Raw genomic sequence first — 20,434 nt, forward strand, 5'->3', positions numbered from 1 at the left:
TATACACGGACAAATCGTAATACTAACATTATTTTATACACGGACAAATCGTAATACTAACATTATTTTATACACGGACAAATCGTAATACTAACATTATTTTATACATGGACAAATCCTAATACGGACACACCTAATTATTTTTTTTTTACACAGACAAATCATCATATGGGCAAACAGTTTTTACACACGGACAAATCATAAGACTAACCTTTTTTTACAAATGGACAAATCCTAATACGGACAGACCTGATTTTTTTTTTTTTACACAGACAAATCCTATTACGGACAGACCTCATTTTTTTTTTTTTTACACAGACAAATCATAATACGAACAGACCTATTTTTTTTTTTTTTACACACAGACAAATCATAAAACGGACAGACCTATATATATTTTTTCTTTTTTACACACAGACAAATCATAACATGGGCAAACAGTTTTTACACACGGACAAATCACGATACTAACATTTTTTTACACACGGACAAATCCTAATATGGACGGACCAAAATTTATTTTTTTTACACAGACAAATCCTAATAAGGACAGACCTTTTTTTTTTTTTACTCAGACAAATCATAATACGGACAGACATATTTTTTTTTTACACACAGACAAATCATAAAACGGACAGACCTATATATATTTTTTCTTTTTTACACACAGACAAATCATAACATGGGCAAACAGTTTTTACACACGGACAAATCATGATACTAACATTTTTTCACAAATGGACAAATCCTAATACGGACAGACCTGATATTTTTTTTTTTTACACACAGACAAATCATAAAACGGACAGACCTATATATATATATTATACATACATTTTCTTTTTACACACAGACAAATCATCATATGAGCAAACTGTTTTTACACACGGACAAATCGTAATACTAAAATTTTTTTTACACACGGACAAATCCTAATACGGACAGACCTACATTTTTTTTTTTTACACAGACAAATCCTAATACGGACAGACCTTTTTTTTTTTTTTTTTACACAGACAAATCATAATACGGACAGACATATTTTTTCTTTTTACACACAGACAAATCATCATTAGAGCAAACAGTTTTTACACATGGACAAATCGTAATACTAACATTTTTTTTACACACGGACAAATCCTAATACGGACAGACCTACATTTTTTTTTTTACACAGACAAATCGTAATACGGACAGACATATTTTTTCTTTTTACACACAGACAAATCATCATTAGAGCAAACAGTTTTTACACATGGACAAATCGTAATACTAACATTTTTTTTACACACGGACAAATCCTAATACGGACAGACCTACATTTTTTTTTTTACACAGACAAATCATAATACGGACAGACATATTTTTTCTTTTTACACACAGACAAATCATCATATGAGCAAACAGTTTTTACACATGGACAAATCGTAATACTAACATTTTTTTACACACAAACAAATCCTAATACGGACAGACCTACATTTTTGTTTTTACACAGACAAATCATAATGCGGACAGACCTATTTTTTTTTTTTTACACAGACAAATCATAATACGGACAGACACATTTTTTTCTTTTTACACACAGACAAATCATCATATGAGCAAACGGTTTTTACACACGGACAAATCGTAATACTAACATTTTTTTACACACGGACAAATCCTAATACGGACAGACCTACATTTTTTTTTTTTTTACACAGACAAATCATAATACGGACAGACATTTTTATTTTTTTTTACACACGGATTAATCCTAATACGGACAGACCTATTTTTTTTAGACACAGACAAATCATAAAACGGACAGACCTATATATAAATTATATATATATTTTCTTTTTACACACAGACAAATCATCATATGAGCAAACTGTTTTTACACACGGACAAATCCTAATACGGACAGACCTATTTTTTTTTTTTTACACAGACAAATCATAATACGGACGGACCTATTTTTTTTTTTTTTACACAGACAAATCATAATACGGACAGACATATTTTTTCTTTTTACACACAGACAAATCATCATATGAGCAAACGGTTTTTACACACGGACAAATCGTAATACTAACATTTTTTTACACACGAACAAATCCTAATACGGACAGACCTATTTTTTTTTTTTTTACACAGACAAATCATAATACGGACAGACCTATTTTTTTTTTTTTTTACACAGACAAATCATAATACGGACAGACCTATTTTTTTTTTTTTTTACACAGACAAATCATAATACGGACAGACCTATTTTTTTTTTTTTACACAGACAAATCATAATACGGACAGACATATTTTTTCTTTTTACACACAGACAAATCATCATATGAGCAAACGGTTTTTACACACGGACAAATCGTAATACTAACATTTTTTTACACACGGACGAATCCTAATACGGACAGACCTTCATTTTTTTTTTTTTACACAGACAAATCATAATACGGACAGACATATTTTTTCTTTTTACACACAGACACATCCTAATTCAGACTGACCTATTTTTCTTTTTACACACAGAAATGATAATACAAACAGACAGATACTTTTACACACAGACAAATCATAGTACAGACAAACAACTTAAAACACACACACATCTGATGACACACACACATTAGTACACAGACTTATGAACTGGCCTACACACACACACACATGTTGCTACAATCCTACTTCCATTTTAACATTCCTTACCTGAACTGAGCCGCGCAGCCCAGGTTGGCTTTGACGAAGGCCACGCTGTTTGTCTTGTTGCGCTTGACGACGTCCACCTGGAACGCCCGGAACCTGCACGACAGCAATGAGTCACAGCGGTGAATGCGACCGTCGCCACGGTGACGGCGCGGGCCATTTGTAAAGGAAGCGGCGGCGTACCTGCGCAGCCAATCTTGCAGGGAACAGGTCAGGCTCTGCGCCTTCTGCAGGTCACCCACCACTTTCTCTGCCGTAGTCACCATGCCGTTAACCAGCTGCGGACAAACGACTTCTTGGTTAGCCTCGCCCAGCCAGTCCTGCTGTGGACTACAACTACCTGGATGACGTCGTAGGCCACAGGGCTGACGTGGCAGCCGTCTTCCCTGGGGGGCTCCTCCCCCTTCGCCCAAGCCTCCTTGGCCTCGTCCAGGATGCGTCCGATGTACGTGGTCAGCTCCCTCTGAACGCCAACGACAACGGTCACGACAAAGTCTCTAGACTCTGTGCAAGTCCGGCTGGAATGTTCTTGTCAATGCCACCTCATTGACAACAACTTGCCAACGTCTACATGCTTACTTTGTTGGTGTTGAAAAGGGTTTTTCAACCTTTTTTTAAACCAAGGCCCAATTTTTTTTCATAAAAAAAAATCCAGAGACACACCACCAGCAGAAAAGGTTAAAAAAACGAAACTCCACCAGGTTGTCATGCCTTATTTTGAGTTTGTTGTTGTTGTTTCCTGTGTGTAGTGCTTTAGATTCTGTCTTGCGCTGGTATTTTGGTGACCCCTTCCTGTTTTGTTGGTGTTCCCCTGTAGCAGAAACGTCCTTTGAGAGCTACTGCCCGCACCTGCTTTGTTTTCCCAATCAAGACTATTTAAGTTGTGCGTACGCTATCCTTCTTTATGAGGACACTTTATTGTCATGTCATGTACGGATGTACTTTGTGGACGCCATCTCCATTCCACACACTGTAAGTTTTTGCTATCGTCCAGCATTCTGGTTTTGTTTACAAAGTAGTCAGTTTGACTTTAGCTTTGCATAGCCATCCCTATTCTTCAGTGCCTTTTCCTAGCGGGAGTTGCCTTTTGTTCATTTTTGGTTTAAGCGTTACATACCTTTTACAGATTGTCATGTCATGTACGGATGTACTTTGTGGACGCCATCTCCATTCCACACACTGTAAGTTTTTGCTATCGTCCAGCATTCTGGTTTTGTTTACAAAGTAGTCAGTTTGACTTTAGCTTTGCATAGCCATCCCTATTCTTCAGTGCCTTTTCCTAGGGGGAGTTGCCTTTTGTTCATTTTTGGTTTAAGCGTTACATACCTTTTACAGATTGTCATGTCATGTACGGATGTACTTTGTGGACGCCATCTCCATTCCACACACTAAGTTTTTGCTGTCGTCCAGCATTCTGTTTTTGTTTACAAAGTAGCCAGTTTGACTTTAGCTTTGCATAGCCATCCCTATTCTTCAATGCCTTTTCCTAGCGGGAGTTGCCTTTTGTTCATTTTTGGTTTAAGCGTTACATACCTTTTACAGATTGTCATGTCATGTACGGATGTACTTTGTGGACGCCATTTCCATTCCACACACTGTAAGTTTTTGCTGTCGTCCAGCATTCTGGTTTTGTTTAAAAAATAGCCAGTTTTACTTTAGCTTTGCATAGCCATCCCTATTCTTCAATGCCTTTTCCTAGCGGGAGTTGCCTTTTGTTCATTTTTGGTTTAAGCGTTAGATACCTTTTACATACCAAAAAAGGTCGAAAAATACGGCACATTATTATAATTATTAATTTGCAAAAAAAATACTTTTTGGACCAATTAGGTAAAGTTGCGTAATTTTCAACGGCACACTACAATGAATAGATTGTGTACCCCGACTTAAACAAGTTGAAAAATGTATTGGGGTCTTACCATTTAGTGGCCAATTGTACGGACTATGTACTGTACTGTGCAATCTACTAATAAAAGTTTCAATCCATCAATGGTGTAGAAAATGTCAACATTAGCGCTACGAGCTAAACCGGTTCATGGTTAAAACCCACAGAAGGTCAAGAAGTACCTGTTGTCTGCTCAAATACTGCTCCTGCAGAGGCGACAGCAAGTCTTCAGGTAGAAGTTCTTGAAGAACCTCAGTGTCGATGTCGGCAGCCAGCTGCGGTTCTCGAAGCAGTCTGTCACACGGAGAACATTTCATCTCGTTGCTCAGGCAAAATTTCTATTGATTATTTCACTTGACTCATTTTAATTAGTTTTTTTAACTGCGTTTCAACATGATATCATCAAATCGTCCTTCTGCGTTTGTGTTTTGATGTCTTGAGACTACATATGTAAACAAGCAACTATTATGACTGTGAATCTTTGGACACCACACGATTCCATTCGGTTCTCGGGCGTACCGATACGATCCACGATCGATTCTCGATTCGGCGTCAATGCTTTTTTTTTAATTTTTTTTTTAAATAGCAAGTGGCTGGGGAGAGGGAAGTCTGGGCTTCCCTGCTTAGGCTGCTGCCCCCGCGACCCGACCTCGGATAAGCGGAAGAAGATAGATGGATGGATGGATGGATGGATGACAGTTGTTTGATTGTTACATTACTTGAAAGAAAACTGGTTTTCTTTATTAACCCAGCAGGCACAAGAAATCGAAACAACATGATAGAATTTGTAGAATTCGGTCCTGAAACAGCTACAAAAGCAACATGCTTCGACGAAGCTAGTAAAGAGACACAGACTCCGATGCCACTTCACCTCCACCTCAGGATTTTAAACGGAGGCACTGCGAGCCAGGACAACATTGATAGAGCCATTGCAGCGTATGTGTTAGAAGACATGCAGGCTATTTCTACAGTGGAGTCACCCGAATTTCAGGCGCTTCTCAGCATGATACCGGTGTCAAACAGCAAATGGCACGGAAAACATTTTCCACATACCTGGACAGTGAGTACATAAAAATGGAAAGCGAGCTAAAGAAAACACTCCAAACCCTGCCTCTGCTCATCATTCATCACTGAAGGTACACACTAGAAATGCGCGGATAGGCAATTATATCATCCGCAACCGCATCACCAAAGTCGTCATCCAACCGAACCAACATTTTATCAGAACCGCAACCGCCCGCTCGCTGAAATACATCAGAGGTCGGCCACCTTTACCACTCACAGAGATATTTAAACCCGTTTCACAGAGTAATGAAGACAATGGGAGCCGCTAACGTTCTCGCGAATATCCGATGGCGTTCATCCTGATGACAAGAATATGGGCGTGCTGTGAAACCATTGCCTTTGACACCTTCAACAACATGTACAAACCGATTGTTAGTCCGGCAACATGTTGTGTGCAGCTTCCGCAATCACACGTACAAGATTGAAAGGCATACTGGGTGACACAGAGTACACTGATGGTTGTGATATAAACAACTTTAACACTTACTAATATTCGCCACGCTGTGAAGCCACACCAAACAAGATTGACAAACACATTTCGGGAGAACATCCTCACAGTATCAACATAAACGCAACACAACAAATACCCAGAGTCCTTTGTACCCGTGACACTTCCTGAATATATTTTACACCCCCGCGCCCCCAACCCCGCCCACCTTACCAACGCACGGGGGTGTATAAAATAGTCAGGAATTGTCACAGATACAAAGGATTCTGGGTATTTGTTGTGTTGCGTTTATGTTGTGTTACTGCGAGGATGTTCTCCCGAAATGTGTTTGTCAATCTTGTTTGGTGTGGCTTCACAGCGTGGTGCATATTACTAAGAGTGTTAAAATTGTTTATATCACAACCATTAGTGTACTCTGTGTCACCCAGTATGCCTTGCAGTCGTGTTGCCGCGGAAGCCACACACAACATGTTGCTGGACTGACAAGCAGATCGTACATGTTGTAGAAGGCGACAAAGCCAATGGCTTCATAGCAGATAAGGGATCTTCCAGAATTATCCCAGTAAATGTGTCTAATAATAAAATACTACACGGTCTAGCTCCATCCTATATTGCCGATTGTATTGTACCATATGTCCCGGCAAGAAATCTGCGTTCAAAAGACTCCGGCTTATTAGTGATTCTTAAAGCCCAAAAAAAGTCTGCGGGCTATAGAGCGTTTTCCGTTCGGGCTCCAGTACTCTGGAATGCCCTCCCGGTAACAGTTCGAGATGCTACCTCAGTAGAAGCATTTAAGTCTCACCTTAAAACTCATCTGTATACTGTAGCCTTTAAATAGACATCCTTTTTAGACCAGTTGATCTGCCGCTTCTTTTCTTTTTTCTCCTATGTCCCCCACTCCCTTGTGGAGGGGGTCCGGTCCGATGACCATGGATGAAGTACTGGCTGTCCAGAGTCGAGACCCAGGATGGACCGCTCGTCGGGACCCAGGATGGACCGCTCGCCTGTGTATCGGTTGGGGACATCTCTACGCTGCTGATCCGCCTCCGCTTGGGATGGTTTCCAGTGGACGGGACTCTCGCTGCTGTCTTGGATCCGCTTTGAACTGAACTCTCGCGGCTGTGTTGGAGCCACTATGGATTGAACTTTCACAGCATCATGTTAGACCCGCTCGACATCCATTGCTTTCGGTCCCCTAGAGGGGGGGGGTTGCCCACATCTGAGGTCCTCTCCAAGGTTTCTCATAGTCAGCATTGTCACTGGCGTCCCACTGGATGTGAATTCTCCCTGCCCACTGGGTGTGAGTTTTCCTTGCCCTTTTGTGGGTTCTTCCGAGGATGTCGTAGTCGTAATGGTTTGTGCAGTCCTTTGAGACATTTGTGATTTGGGGCTATATAAATAAACATTGATTGATTGATAATTACATCTGAAACGCTCACACTGCCGTCGCTTTTTTTTTTCTTTTTTGCCTTCACTATCAATATCCCGTGATCTCATCCTTTCGGTCATGACCCAAAGCTCATGACCATAGGTGAGGATGGGAACGTAGATCGACCGGTAAATTGAGAGCTTTGCCTTCCGGCTCAGCTCCTTCTTCACCACAACGGATCGATACAACGTCCGCATTACTGAAGACGCCGCACCGATCCGCCTGTCGATCTCACGATCCACTCTTCCCCCACTCGTGAACAAGACTCCTAGGTACTCCTAGGTACGGCCGAAATGAGTTTCCTCTCCCTTAGAGATAGGGTGAGAAGCTCTGCCATCCGGGAGGGACTCAAAGTAAAGCCGCTGCTCCTTCACATCGAGAGGAGCCAGATGAGGTGGTTCGGGCATCTGGTCAGGATGCCACCCGAACGCCTCCCTAGGGAGGTGTTTAGGGCACGTCCAACCGGTAGGAGGCCACGGGGAAGACCCAGGACACGTTGGGAAGACTATGTCTCCCGGCTGGCCTGGGAACGCCTCGGGATCCCCCGGGAAGAGCTAGACGAAGTGGCTGGGGAGAGGGAAGTCTGGGCTTCCCTGCTTGGGCTGCTGCACCCGCGACCCGACCTCGGATAAGCGGAAGATGATGGATGGATGGACTATCAAAATCCTAATTCACGAATCTTTCATCTTCGCTCAAATTAATGGGGAAATTGGCGCTTATCTCGGTCCGAATCGCTCTGGGTGCTGGTGGCCATGATTATAAACAATATGAGGATGTGAGGAGCCCTACAACCCGTGACGTCAAGCGCACATCGTCTGCTACTTCCGGTACAGGCAAGGCTTTTTTATTAGCGACCAAAAGTTGCCAACTTTATCGTCAATGTTCTCTACTAAATCCTTTCAGCAAAAATATGGCAATATCGCGAAATGATCAAGTATGACACATAGAATGGACCTGCTATCCCCGTTTAAATAAGAACATCTCATTTCAGTAGCCCTTTAAGAATTGTTACCAAAAGGAATCGCGATTTATCTGAAAAAAATCGATTTTCCAGTTGGCCTGGCGACCACATGGTTGTTGGTGTTGTGCTCCAGACTCACTGTGGGTAGAACTCGTTGACCCAGCGCAGCAGGAAGGTGCAGTCCTGGTCGTCCAGTCCGAAGTCGGCCACCTTTCTGAGCCTGGCGCTGAAGGTCTGGTGGTAGAGGTCGGCGTACAGCTGGCAGATGTCGTCGCCCTCAGGGTAGCACTTCTTCACCCGCTGCACCACCAGCAGGAGGTCCCGCCTCATCTGCCGGCCCATGGCGTGCACGTCCGCCTGGATGGACGACTGCCCCGCCGGGCTCTCGGCGGGCATCTCCGGCGCGTCCATTCGCTCCTCCACCAGGCCGCGGAGCGTTTTTTCCTGTACTTCGCTCCAGTTACTGAGCCTCCAAGGGGGCGATGTTCCACCTCTGCTCTCGCACAACCGGTCCTGCTTGTCCTGCTGATGCATGAAGACCACGGCCGACTTCAGAGCCTCGGTTTGGTCCGGGCTGAGGGAGTCTCTCAGGGTCTGCCGCACGGCGTCCTCCAGGGCTCTGACGTCTGCCGCCAGAGCGTCAACGTCCTCCTTCCAGCGTCCCAAGGCAGCCTCGTCGTCGAGCCGGTCCCCAAAGAGACGATTCTCTCTGTTGAGTAGAAGCTGGCCGGCCTCGCTCAGGTGGCGTTCTCCAAGATGTTGCTCAAAGGTGAGCGCCACTGGGGGATCAGACAGGTTTGACACTTAAATGAACCATGAAGACAAAATGTCACTCTATGCCAGGGGTAGGGAACCTATGGCTCTAGAGCCAGATGTGGCTCTTTTGAAGACTGCATCTGGCTCTCGGATAAATCTGAGCTGACATTGCTTAACACGATAAGTAATCACAGTGTTTAAAATAACGTTCAAAATATAAAACATTCTCATGCTTTATGTTCAAGAAGTTGCGTTAATGGTAAGAAGTAATTTATTTATTATTGGTTAGTGTGGGGCTTGCCCTCCTGGGGGTTCTTCAGGCCACCAAGAGCCTGTTTTAGGGTTACAGTATTGTTTTATTTTATTTTTCTCTCAATTGCTTTCCAGCAATTGTCTTTTGCTCTTTCGTCCTCACTCGCGCTCTGGCTCCAGCCCCAACCCTGTCTCTCTTCCTTGCTACTGCTTGTAACAGAGCGACAGGTGATTAGATAAAAAGGCCCAGCTGGGCCATCTATGCACCTGTCGCTAATTTCAAGGCCGGTCCTGGCAACATCCCGCTTTGCTGCAGGCCACGCCCCCTCCACAGTTAACTTCAGAATAACAATATTATCACAAAGAATAAGAGACCTATTATACTCTGGAAATGTTGGTCTTACTTAAAAATGCACGCGTTTAGTTGTGTTCAGTGTTAAAACATTTTTTATACGGCTCTTAGGGAAATACATTTTTAAATATTTGGCTTCTTGGCTCTCTCAGACAAAAAGGTTCCCGACCCCTTGCTCTATGCTAAGCTACTAAATACAGCACTTCACTTTTTCCACATTTTGTTATGTTACAACTTTATACCCAAAATGGAAAAAAAAAAAATTTTAGTCCTCAAAATTCTACACAAAATACCCCATAATAAGTTTAGTTTATTTATTCGGTCAGTACTCTAGGGAGGTGTTTGGGCACGTCCAACCGGTACAAGGCCACGGGGAAAACCCAGGACACGTTGGGAAGACCATGTCTCTCGGCTGGTTCGGAAACGCCTCGAAATCCCCCGGGAAAAGCTGGACGAAGTGGCTGGGTGGGCTTCCCTGCTTAGGCTGCTGCCCCCGCGACCCTTCCTCGGGAAAGCGGAAGAAGATGGACGGATGGAGTAAAATAAACAGCTTTACATCCATGAATTCATAAACTGACAATTTTACAGACGGGAAGGATTTAGGCTGAATTTAAAGACTTATTTTACATAACCCTATAAACAATCTCAAATACAACATTTAGTAAAACCAGGCAACATCGGGCTCTGATCTTGAACTTCCTAGAAATTTAAAAACGTTAAAAAAAAGTGTAAACATTTTTTGCTAATGTATTTTAAATAAAAAATAAAAATATATATGTAAATAGTATTGAGCATAGGTTGTAAATACTTATGTACATGTGATTTTTTATCTTGTTTATTTTAAATTAAAATATTTTTTTTTCACATTTTCATTATGAGGGCAAAAATCAATGTATTCTATTTTGGAATAAGACTGTAAATTTGGAAAAAGTTAACACTGGAAAATAAGCCACCACAGCGCCAAAGAAAGTTGCCAGTGCACTTTGTTCAAGAAAGCGAGAAACAGTCTTGAGTTCGAGAAAAAACTCGTAGCAAAGTACGAAGGTGGCGCTCATTTCTGTTTTTTTTAAAAAAATGAAAATGTTACATTTCCACCATCTATATGCTTCCGCTTATCCGAGGTGGGGTAACGGGGGCAGCAGCCTAAGCAGAGAAGCCCAGACTTTCCCCTCCCCCATCGCTGCAAATTGCCATGTCACATAGTTTTCTGCACGTAAAATGTCTTCAGTCTCTCAATTTCAGGTGACTGGAACACGTTACTGGATTTCCTATGGGGAAAAAGGCTTTGGTTTTGAACACAGGGTCTTTTAATCCTACCTGTCACAGGCTGGACGTCTTCAGGTGCAGGTGCAGGTGCTGGTGCAGGTGCTGGGGCTGGGGCTGGACGTCCATCAAGAACGGCGCTGGCATTTTGCACAACTTTGTCGTTTTTCAATAATTTGAGGAATTTGGGAAACTTGAGTTTGCGGCCTCCCGTGGGCTCCCTGGTGGCGTCAGGGGAGGAAGTCCACTTGAACAGGCCTCGTTGGTGCGGGGACTCTGTGGCACATTTCACATTTGAAACACTCAACGAACATGGACGTCTTCTAGATCCCTAATGAGGTCCAACACCAGCGATTGAATGATAAGGAGGCCAAAGATACGAAATGCAGTGCACTTGTACAAACGTTTTAGTAAACGTTATACTTCTTTCTTACAAGGTACGTTTAAAGTATACTAGATGTAGTTTTTTAAAATCTGGAAGTCTTCTGTCATTTAAAAGTTGAGCCCTGGGGTCAAAAAGGTTGAACACTCCTTTCCATACAAGCGCCATCTAAAAACAAACAAGTTACAAACTAATGCTCAGCGACTTCCTGTGTTTCTTTCAAAATAAAACAAAACACATTTGAAAAATAGTAAAAAGCAGTTGACTTTTTTCTCTCGGGGGTGAACCGTTGAAGCACTAAAGCGAGCACGCTGGTACTGAAGTAGAACAACGCTGACAGAAAATTCCACGAAGGTGATAAGGAAACATGAAACATACGTACATATATGTAACAATCATGTACTAAGAAGTAATACACATGTAACAATCATGTATTAAGTAACATAGATGTAACAATCATGCATTAAGAAGTAACATACATGCATGTAACAGTCATGTACAAAGAAGTAATACAAATGTATGAAACTACCATGTATTAAGAAGTAACATACATGTATGTAACAGTCAGGAACTTTGAAGTAACATACATGTAACATTATTGTACTAAGAAGCAACATGCATGTATGTAACAGTCATGTAATAAAAATTTACATAAATATATGTAACTGTCATGTACTAAGTAATATACATATATGTAACAGTCATGTACTAAGAAGCAACATACATGTAACTATCATGTATTAAGAAGTAACATACATATATGTAACAGTCATGTACTAATATACATATATGTAACAGTCATGTACTATGACGTAATACAATCATAAATTAAGAAGTAACATACATATATGTAACAATCATGTATTAAGTAGCATACATGAAACAACCATGTATTAAGAAGTAACATACATGTATGTAACAATCATGTACTAAGAAGTAATATACATGTATGTAACAATCATGTACTAAGAAGTAACATCCATGTATGTAACAGTCATGCATTAAGAAGTAACATACATGTAACAATCATGTATTAAGAAGTAACATACATGTATGTAACATTCATGTACTATAATATATGTGTAACATTCTTGTACTAAGAAGCAACATACATGCATGTAATCATGTATTAAGATGTAACATACATGTATCGGACAATCATGTATGAAGAAGTAACATAAATGTATCCAACAGTCATGTACTAACAAGTAACATACATGTAGCATTCTTGTACTAACAAGCAACATACATGTATGTAACTATCATGTATTAAGAATTAACATACACATATGTAACTGTCATGTACTAAGTAACATACATATATGTAAATAACATATGTGTAACTATCATGTATTAAGAATTAACATGCATATATGTAACTGCCATGTACTAATATACATATATGTAACAGTCATGTACTAAATCATATACATATATGTAACAGTCATGTACTAAGAAGTAAAAGACATGCATGTAACTACCATGTATTAAGAAGTAACATACATGTAACAATCATGTATTAACATACATATGTAACTGTCATGTACTAAGTAACATACATATATGTAAGCAACATACATGTAACTATCATGTATTAAGAATTAACATGCATATATGTAACTGTCATGTACTAAGAAGTAACATATGTGCAACATTATTGTACTAAGAAGCAACATACAAGTTTGTAACTATCACGTATTAAGAAGTAACACACATATATGTAACAGTCATGTACTAAGTAACATACATATATGTAACAGTCATGTACTAAGACGTAAGACATGTATGTAACTACCCTGTATTAAGTAACATACATGTAACAATCATGTATTAAGAAGTAACACACATGTAACAATCATGTATTAAGATGTAACATGTATGTAACAATCATGTATTAAGATGTAACATGTATGTAACAATCATGTATTAAGATGTGACATGCATGTATGTAACAATCATGTATTAAGAAAATACATGTATGTAACAGTCATGTTCTAAGTAAAATATGTGCTACATTAAATGTACTAAGCTACATATATGTATGTAACTATAACATATTAAGAAGTAACATACATGTATGTATCAGTCAAGTACCAAGAAATAATAAACATATATGTAACATTCATGTACTAAGTAGTAACACACATGTATGCAACTATCATGTATTAAGTAACTTACATGTACGTAACAATCATACTAAGAAATAACATACATGTATGCAACTATCATGTATTAAGTATCATACATGTAACTATCATGTATTAAGAAGTAACATGTATGTAACTTGTATGTAATATACATGTATTAAAAAGCGACATATACATATTAAAAAGTAACATACATGTATTAAAAGTAACATACATGTATTAAAAAGAAACATACAAGTGTTAAGTAGTAGCATGCACGTTATAAGTAGTAACATACACATATTAAATAGTAACAATCAGGTATTAGGAAGCTACACGTGTGGGAAGAAACACAAGTACCTCACAGTTACAAACATGTGTTTAACACTAAAGTACATGTATTAAACAGTAATGTGCATGTATTATACAGTAAAGTATGTGTATTAAACACTAATGTACATGTATTAAACAGTAAAGTACATGTATTAAACAGTAAAGTACACGTATTAAACAGTAATAAATATGTATCAAACAGTAAAGTATGTGTATTAAACAGTAACACATATGTATTAAACAGTAAAGTACACGCATTAAACACTAATGTACATGTATTAAACAGTAAAGTACATGTATTAAACAGTAATAAATATGTATCAAACAGTAAAGTATGTGTATTAAACAGTAACACATATGTGTTAAACACTAATTTACATGTATTAAATAGTAAAGTACATGTATTAAACAGTAAGAAACATGTATTAAACAGTAAAGTATGTGTATTAAACAGTATCGTACATGTATTAAACACTAATGTACATGTATTAAACAGTAACAAACACGCATTAGACAGTAAAGTATGTGTATTAAACAGTAACACATGTATTAAACACTAATGTGCATGTATTAAACACTAATGTACATTTATTAAACAGTATCGTACATGTCTTACACAGTAAAGTACATGTATTAAACAATAACAAACATGCATTAAACAGTAGCACATACGTATTAAACACTAATGTACATGTACTAAACACTAACAAACATGTATTAAACAGTAAAGTATGTGTATTAAACAGTAAAGTATGTGTATTAAACAGTAACACATGTATTAAACACTAATGTACATGTATTAAACAGTAACACATATGTATTAAACAGTAAAGTACATGTATTAAACAGTAAAGTACATGTATTAAACACTAATGTATATGTATTAAACAGTAACAAACATGCATTAGACAGTAAAGTATGTGTATTAAACAGTAACACATATGTATTAAACAGTAATGTACACGTATTAAACAGTAAAGTACATGTATTAAACACTAATGTACATGTATTAAACAGTATCGTACATGTATTAAACACTAAAGTACATGTATTAAACACTAATGTACATGTATTAAACACTAATGTACATGTATTAAACAGTAATGTACATGTACTAAACAGTAATGTACATGTATTAAACAGTAAAGTATATGTATTAAACACTAATGTACATGTATTAAACAGTAAAGTACATGTATTAAACAGTAAAGTACATGTATTAAACACTAATGTGCATGTATTAAACACTAATGTACATTTATTAAACAGTATCGTACATGTCTTACACAGTAAAGTACATGTATTAAACAATAACAAACATGCATTAAACAGTAGCACATACGTATTAAACACTAATGTACATGTACTAAACACTAACAAACATGTATTAAACAGTAAAGTATGTGTATTAAACAGTAAAGTATGTGTATTAAACAGTAACACATGTATTAAACACTAATGTACATGTATTAAACAGTAACACATATGTATTAAACAGTAAAGTACATGTATTAAACAGTAAAGTACATGTATTAAACACTAATGTATATGTATTAAACAGTAACAAACATGCATTAGACAGTAAAGTATGTGTATTAAACAGTAACACATATGTATTAAACAGTAATGTACACGTATTAAACAGTAAAGTACATGTATTAAACACTAATGTACATGTATTAAACAGTATCGTACATGTATTAAACACTAAAGTACATGTATTAAACACTAATGTACATGTATTAAACACTAATGTACATGTATTAAACAGTAATGTACATGTACTAAACAGTAATAAACATGCATTGAACAGTAACAAACATGTATTAAACAGTAACAAACATGTATTAACACTAAGGTACATGTATTAAACAGTAAAGTACATGTATTAAACACTAAAGTACACGTATTAAACCGTAACAAACATGTATTAAACACTAATGTACATGTATTAAACACTAATGTACATGTATTAAACACTAATGTACATGTATTAAACACTAATGTACATGTATTAAACACTAATGTACATGTATTAAACAGTAAAGTATATGTATTAAACACTAATGTACATGTATTAAACAGTAAAGTACATGTATTAAACAGTAAAGTACATGTATTAAACACTAATGTACATGTATTAAACAGTAAAGTATATGTATTAAACACTAATGTACATGTATTAAACACTAATGTACATGTATTAAACAGTAACAAACATGTATTAAACACTAATGTACATGTATTAAACACTAAAGTACATGTATTAAACAGTAAAGTACATGCATTAAACACTAATGTACACGTATTAAACACTAATGTACATGTATTAAACAGTAATGTACATGTATTAAACACTAATGTACACGTATTAAACAGTAATGTACATGTATTAAACACTAATGTACATGTATTAAACACTAATGTACACGTATTAAACAGTAATGTACATGTATTAAACACAAATGTACATGTATTAAACACTAATGTACATGTATTAAACAGTAAAGTACATGTATTAAACACTAATGTACATGTATTAAACAGTAAAGTACATGTATTAAACAGTAACAAACATGTATTAAACAGTAACAAACATGTATTAAACACTAATGTACACGTATTAAACAGTATCGTACATGTCTTACACAGTATCGTACATGTATTAAACACTAAAGTACATGTATTAAACACTAATGTACATGTATTAAACAGTAATGTACATGTATTAAACACTAATGTACATGTATTTAACAGTAAAGTACATGTATTAAACACAAATGTACATGTATTTAACAGTAAAGTACATGTATTAAACAGTAACAAACATGTATTAAACACTAATGTACATGTATTAAACAGTATCGTACATGTCTTACACAGAATCGTACATGTATTAAACACTAATGTACATGTCTTAAACACTAATGTACATGTATTAAACAGTAATGTACATGTACTAAACAGTAATAAACATGCATTGAACAGTAACAAACATGTATTAAACACTAATGTACATGTATTAAACACTAATGTACATGTATTAAACACTAATGTACATGTATTAAACAGTAAAGTACATGTATTAAACACTAAAGTACACGTATTAAACAGTAACAAACATGTATTAAACACTAATGTACATGTATTAAACACTAATGTACATGTATTAAACATTAATGTACATGTATTAAACAGTAAAGTACATGTATTAAACAGTAAAGTACATGTATTAAACACTAATGTACATGTATTAAACAGTAAAGTATGTGTATTAAACAGTAACGCATGTATTAAACACTAATGTACATGTATTAAACAGTAAAGTACATGTATTAAACACTAATGTACATGTATTTAACAGTAAAGTACATGTATTAAACAGTAACAAACATGTATTAAACACTAATGTACATGTATTAAACAGTATCGTACATGTCTTACACAGAATCGTACATGTATTAAACACTAATGTACATGTATTAAACAGTAATGTACATGTACTAAACAGTAATAAACATGCATTGAACAGTAACAAACATGTATTAAACAGTAAAGTACATGTATTAAACACTAATGTACATGTATTAAACACTAATGTACATGTATTAAACACTAGTGTACATGTATTAAACAGTAAAGTACATGTATTAAACACTAATGTACATGTATTAAACACTAATGTACATGTATTAAACAGTAAAGTACATGTATTAAACACTAAAGTACACGTATTAAACAGTAACAAACATGTATTAAACACTAATGTACATGTATTAAACACTAATGTACATGTATTAAACACTAAAGTACATGTATTAAACAGTAAAGTACATGTATTAAACAGTAAAGTACATGTATTAAACACTAATGTACATGTATTAAACACTAATGTACATGTATTAAACAGTAAAGTACATGCATTAAACACTAATGTACATGTATTAAACACTAGTGTACATGTATTAAACAGTAATGTACATGTATTAAACAGTAAAGTACATGTATTAAAAAGTAACACGTATTAAACACTAATGTACACGTATTAAACACTAATGTACACGTATTAAACACTAATGTACATGTATTAAACACTAATGTACATGTATTAAACAGTAAAGTACATGTTTTAAAAAGTAACACGTATTAAACACTAATGTACACGTATTAAACAGTAAAGTACATGTATTAAAAAGTAACACGTATTAAACACTAATGTACACGTATTAAACACTAATGTACACGTATTAAACAGTAATGTACACGTATTAAACAGTAATGTACACGTATTAAACAGTAATGTACACGTATTAAACACTAATGTACACGTATTAAACACTAATGTACACCTATTAAACAGTAATGTACACGTATTAAACAGTAAAGTACATGTATTAAAAAGTAACACGTATTAAACAGTAACAAACATGTATTAAACAGTAAAGTATGTGTATTAAACAGTAACACATATGTATTAAACACTAATGTACATGTATTAAACACTAATGTACATGTATTAAACAGTAACAAATATGTATTAAACAGTAACAAACATGTATTAAACACTAATGTACGTGTATTAAACACTAATGTACATGTATTAAACAGTAACAAATATGTATTAAACAGTAACAAACATGTATTAAACACTAATGTACATGTATTAAACATTAATGTACATGTATTAAACAGTAAAGTACATGTATTAAACAGTAAAGTACATGTATTAAACACTAATGTACATGTATTAAACAGTAAAGTATGTGTATTAAACAGTAACGCATGTATTAAACACTAATGTACATGTATTAAACAGTAAAGTACATGTATTAAACACTAATGTACATGTATTTAACAGTAAAGTACATGTATTAAACAGTAACAAACATGTATTAAACACTAATGTACATGTATTAAACAGTATCGTACATGTCTTACACAGAATCGTACATGTATTAAACACTAATGTACATGTATTAAACAGTAATGTACATGTACTAAACAGTAATAAACATGCATTGAACAGTAACAAACATGTATTAAACAGTAAAGTACATGTATTAAACACTAATGTACATGTATTAAACACTAATGTACATGTATTAAACACTAGTGTACATGTATTAAACAGTAAAGTACATGTATTAAACACTAATGTACATGTATTAAACACTAATGTACATGTATTAAACAGTAAAGTACATGTATTAAACACTAAAGTACACGTATTAAACAGTAACAAACATGTATTAAACACTAATGTACATGTATTAAACACTAATGTACATGTATTAAACACTAAAGTACATGTATTAAACAGTAAAGTACATGTATTAAACAGTAAAGTACATGTATTAAACACTAATGTACATGTATTAAACACTAATGTACATGTATTAAACAGTAAAGTACATGCATTAAACACTAATGTACATGTATTAAACACTAGTGTACATGTATTAAACAGTAATGTACATGTATTAAACAGTAAAGTACATGTATTAAACAGTAAAGTACATGTATTAAAAAGTAACACGTATTAAACACTAATGTACACGTATTAAACACTAATGTACACGTATTAAACACTAATGTACATGTATTAAACACTAATGTACATGTATTAAACAGTAAAGTACATGTTTTAAAAAGTAACACGTATTAAACACTAATGTACACGTATTAAACAGTAAAGTACATGTATTAAAAAGTAACACGTATTAAACACTAATGTACACGTATTAAACACTAATGTACACGTATTAAACAGTAATGTACACGTATTAAACAGTAATGTACACGTATTAAACAGTAATGTACACGTATTAAACACTAATGTACACGTATTAAACACTAATGTACACCTATTAAACAGTAATGTACACGTATTAAACAGTAAAGTACATGTATTAAAAAGTAACACGTATTAAACAGTAACAAACATGTATTAAACAGTAAAGTATGTGTATTAAACAGTAACACATATGTATTAAACACTAATGTACATGTATTAAACACTAATGTACATGTATTAAACAGTAACAAATATGTATTAAACAGTAACAAACATGTATTAAACACTAATGTACATGTATTAAACACTAATGTACATGTATTAAACAGTAACAAATATGTATTAAACAGTAACACATGTATTAAACACTAATGTACATGCATTAAACAGTAAAGTACATGCATTAAAAAGTAACATGTACTAAACAGTAAAGTACAGGAAATAAAATGTGTGTAGAACTAACCTGATCTCATGGTGGCTCTTACTGGAAATAACACACAGACACACACGCACGCTTACTTTTTGTCTAGGAATAAGACCCGCCCCTTACACACACACACACACACACACACACACACACACACACACACATACACACACATAACCATACATTATGATTACTTGTATTGCACAGTACAGTATAACTGAAAATATTATTCCAGCCTAATTCCAAAATGGAACACATTAA

At 35.7% G+C, this 20,434-nt stretch overlaps 1 protein-coding gene across 1 annotated transcript in view; it reads right to left on the bottom strand.

Moving 5' to 3' along the window:
* The window catches only part of LOC133542552 (tumor necrosis factor alpha-induced protein 2-like), a 37,481-nt gene extending 17,158 nt beyond the window's left edge, over positions 1–20,323 (bottom strand). The window contains exons 1-7 of the mRNA XM_061886793.1: positions 20,210–20,323; positions 11,166–11,387; positions 8,628–9,267; positions 4,768–4,879; positions 3,044–3,166; positions 2,887–2,981; positions 2,707–2,799 (exon numbers count right to left, since the gene is read on the bottom strand). Coding sequence (XP_061742777.1) covers positions 2,707–2,799; positions 2,887–2,981; positions 3,044–3,166; positions 4,768–4,879; positions 8,628–9,267; positions 11,166–11,387; positions 20,210–20,219 — 1,295 coding nt within the window. The 5' untranslated portion in view covers positions 20,220–20,323. The remainder of the gene's footprint in view (positions 1–2,706; positions 2,800–2,886; positions 2,982–3,043; positions 3,167–4,767; positions 4,880–8,627; positions 9,268–11,165; positions 11,388–20,209) is intronic.
* Positions 20,324–20,434: the final 111 nt, after the last annotated feature.

Source organism: Nerophis ophidion, linkage group LG24 (genome assembly GCF_033978795.1).
Source record: "Nerophis ophidion isolate RoL-2023_Sa linkage group LG24, RoL_Noph_v1.0, whole genome shotgun sequence".
In the NCBI taxonomy this organism is placed as follows: Eukaryota; Metazoa; Chordata; class Actinopteri; order Syngnathiformes; family Syngnathidae; genus Nerophis; species Nerophis ophidion.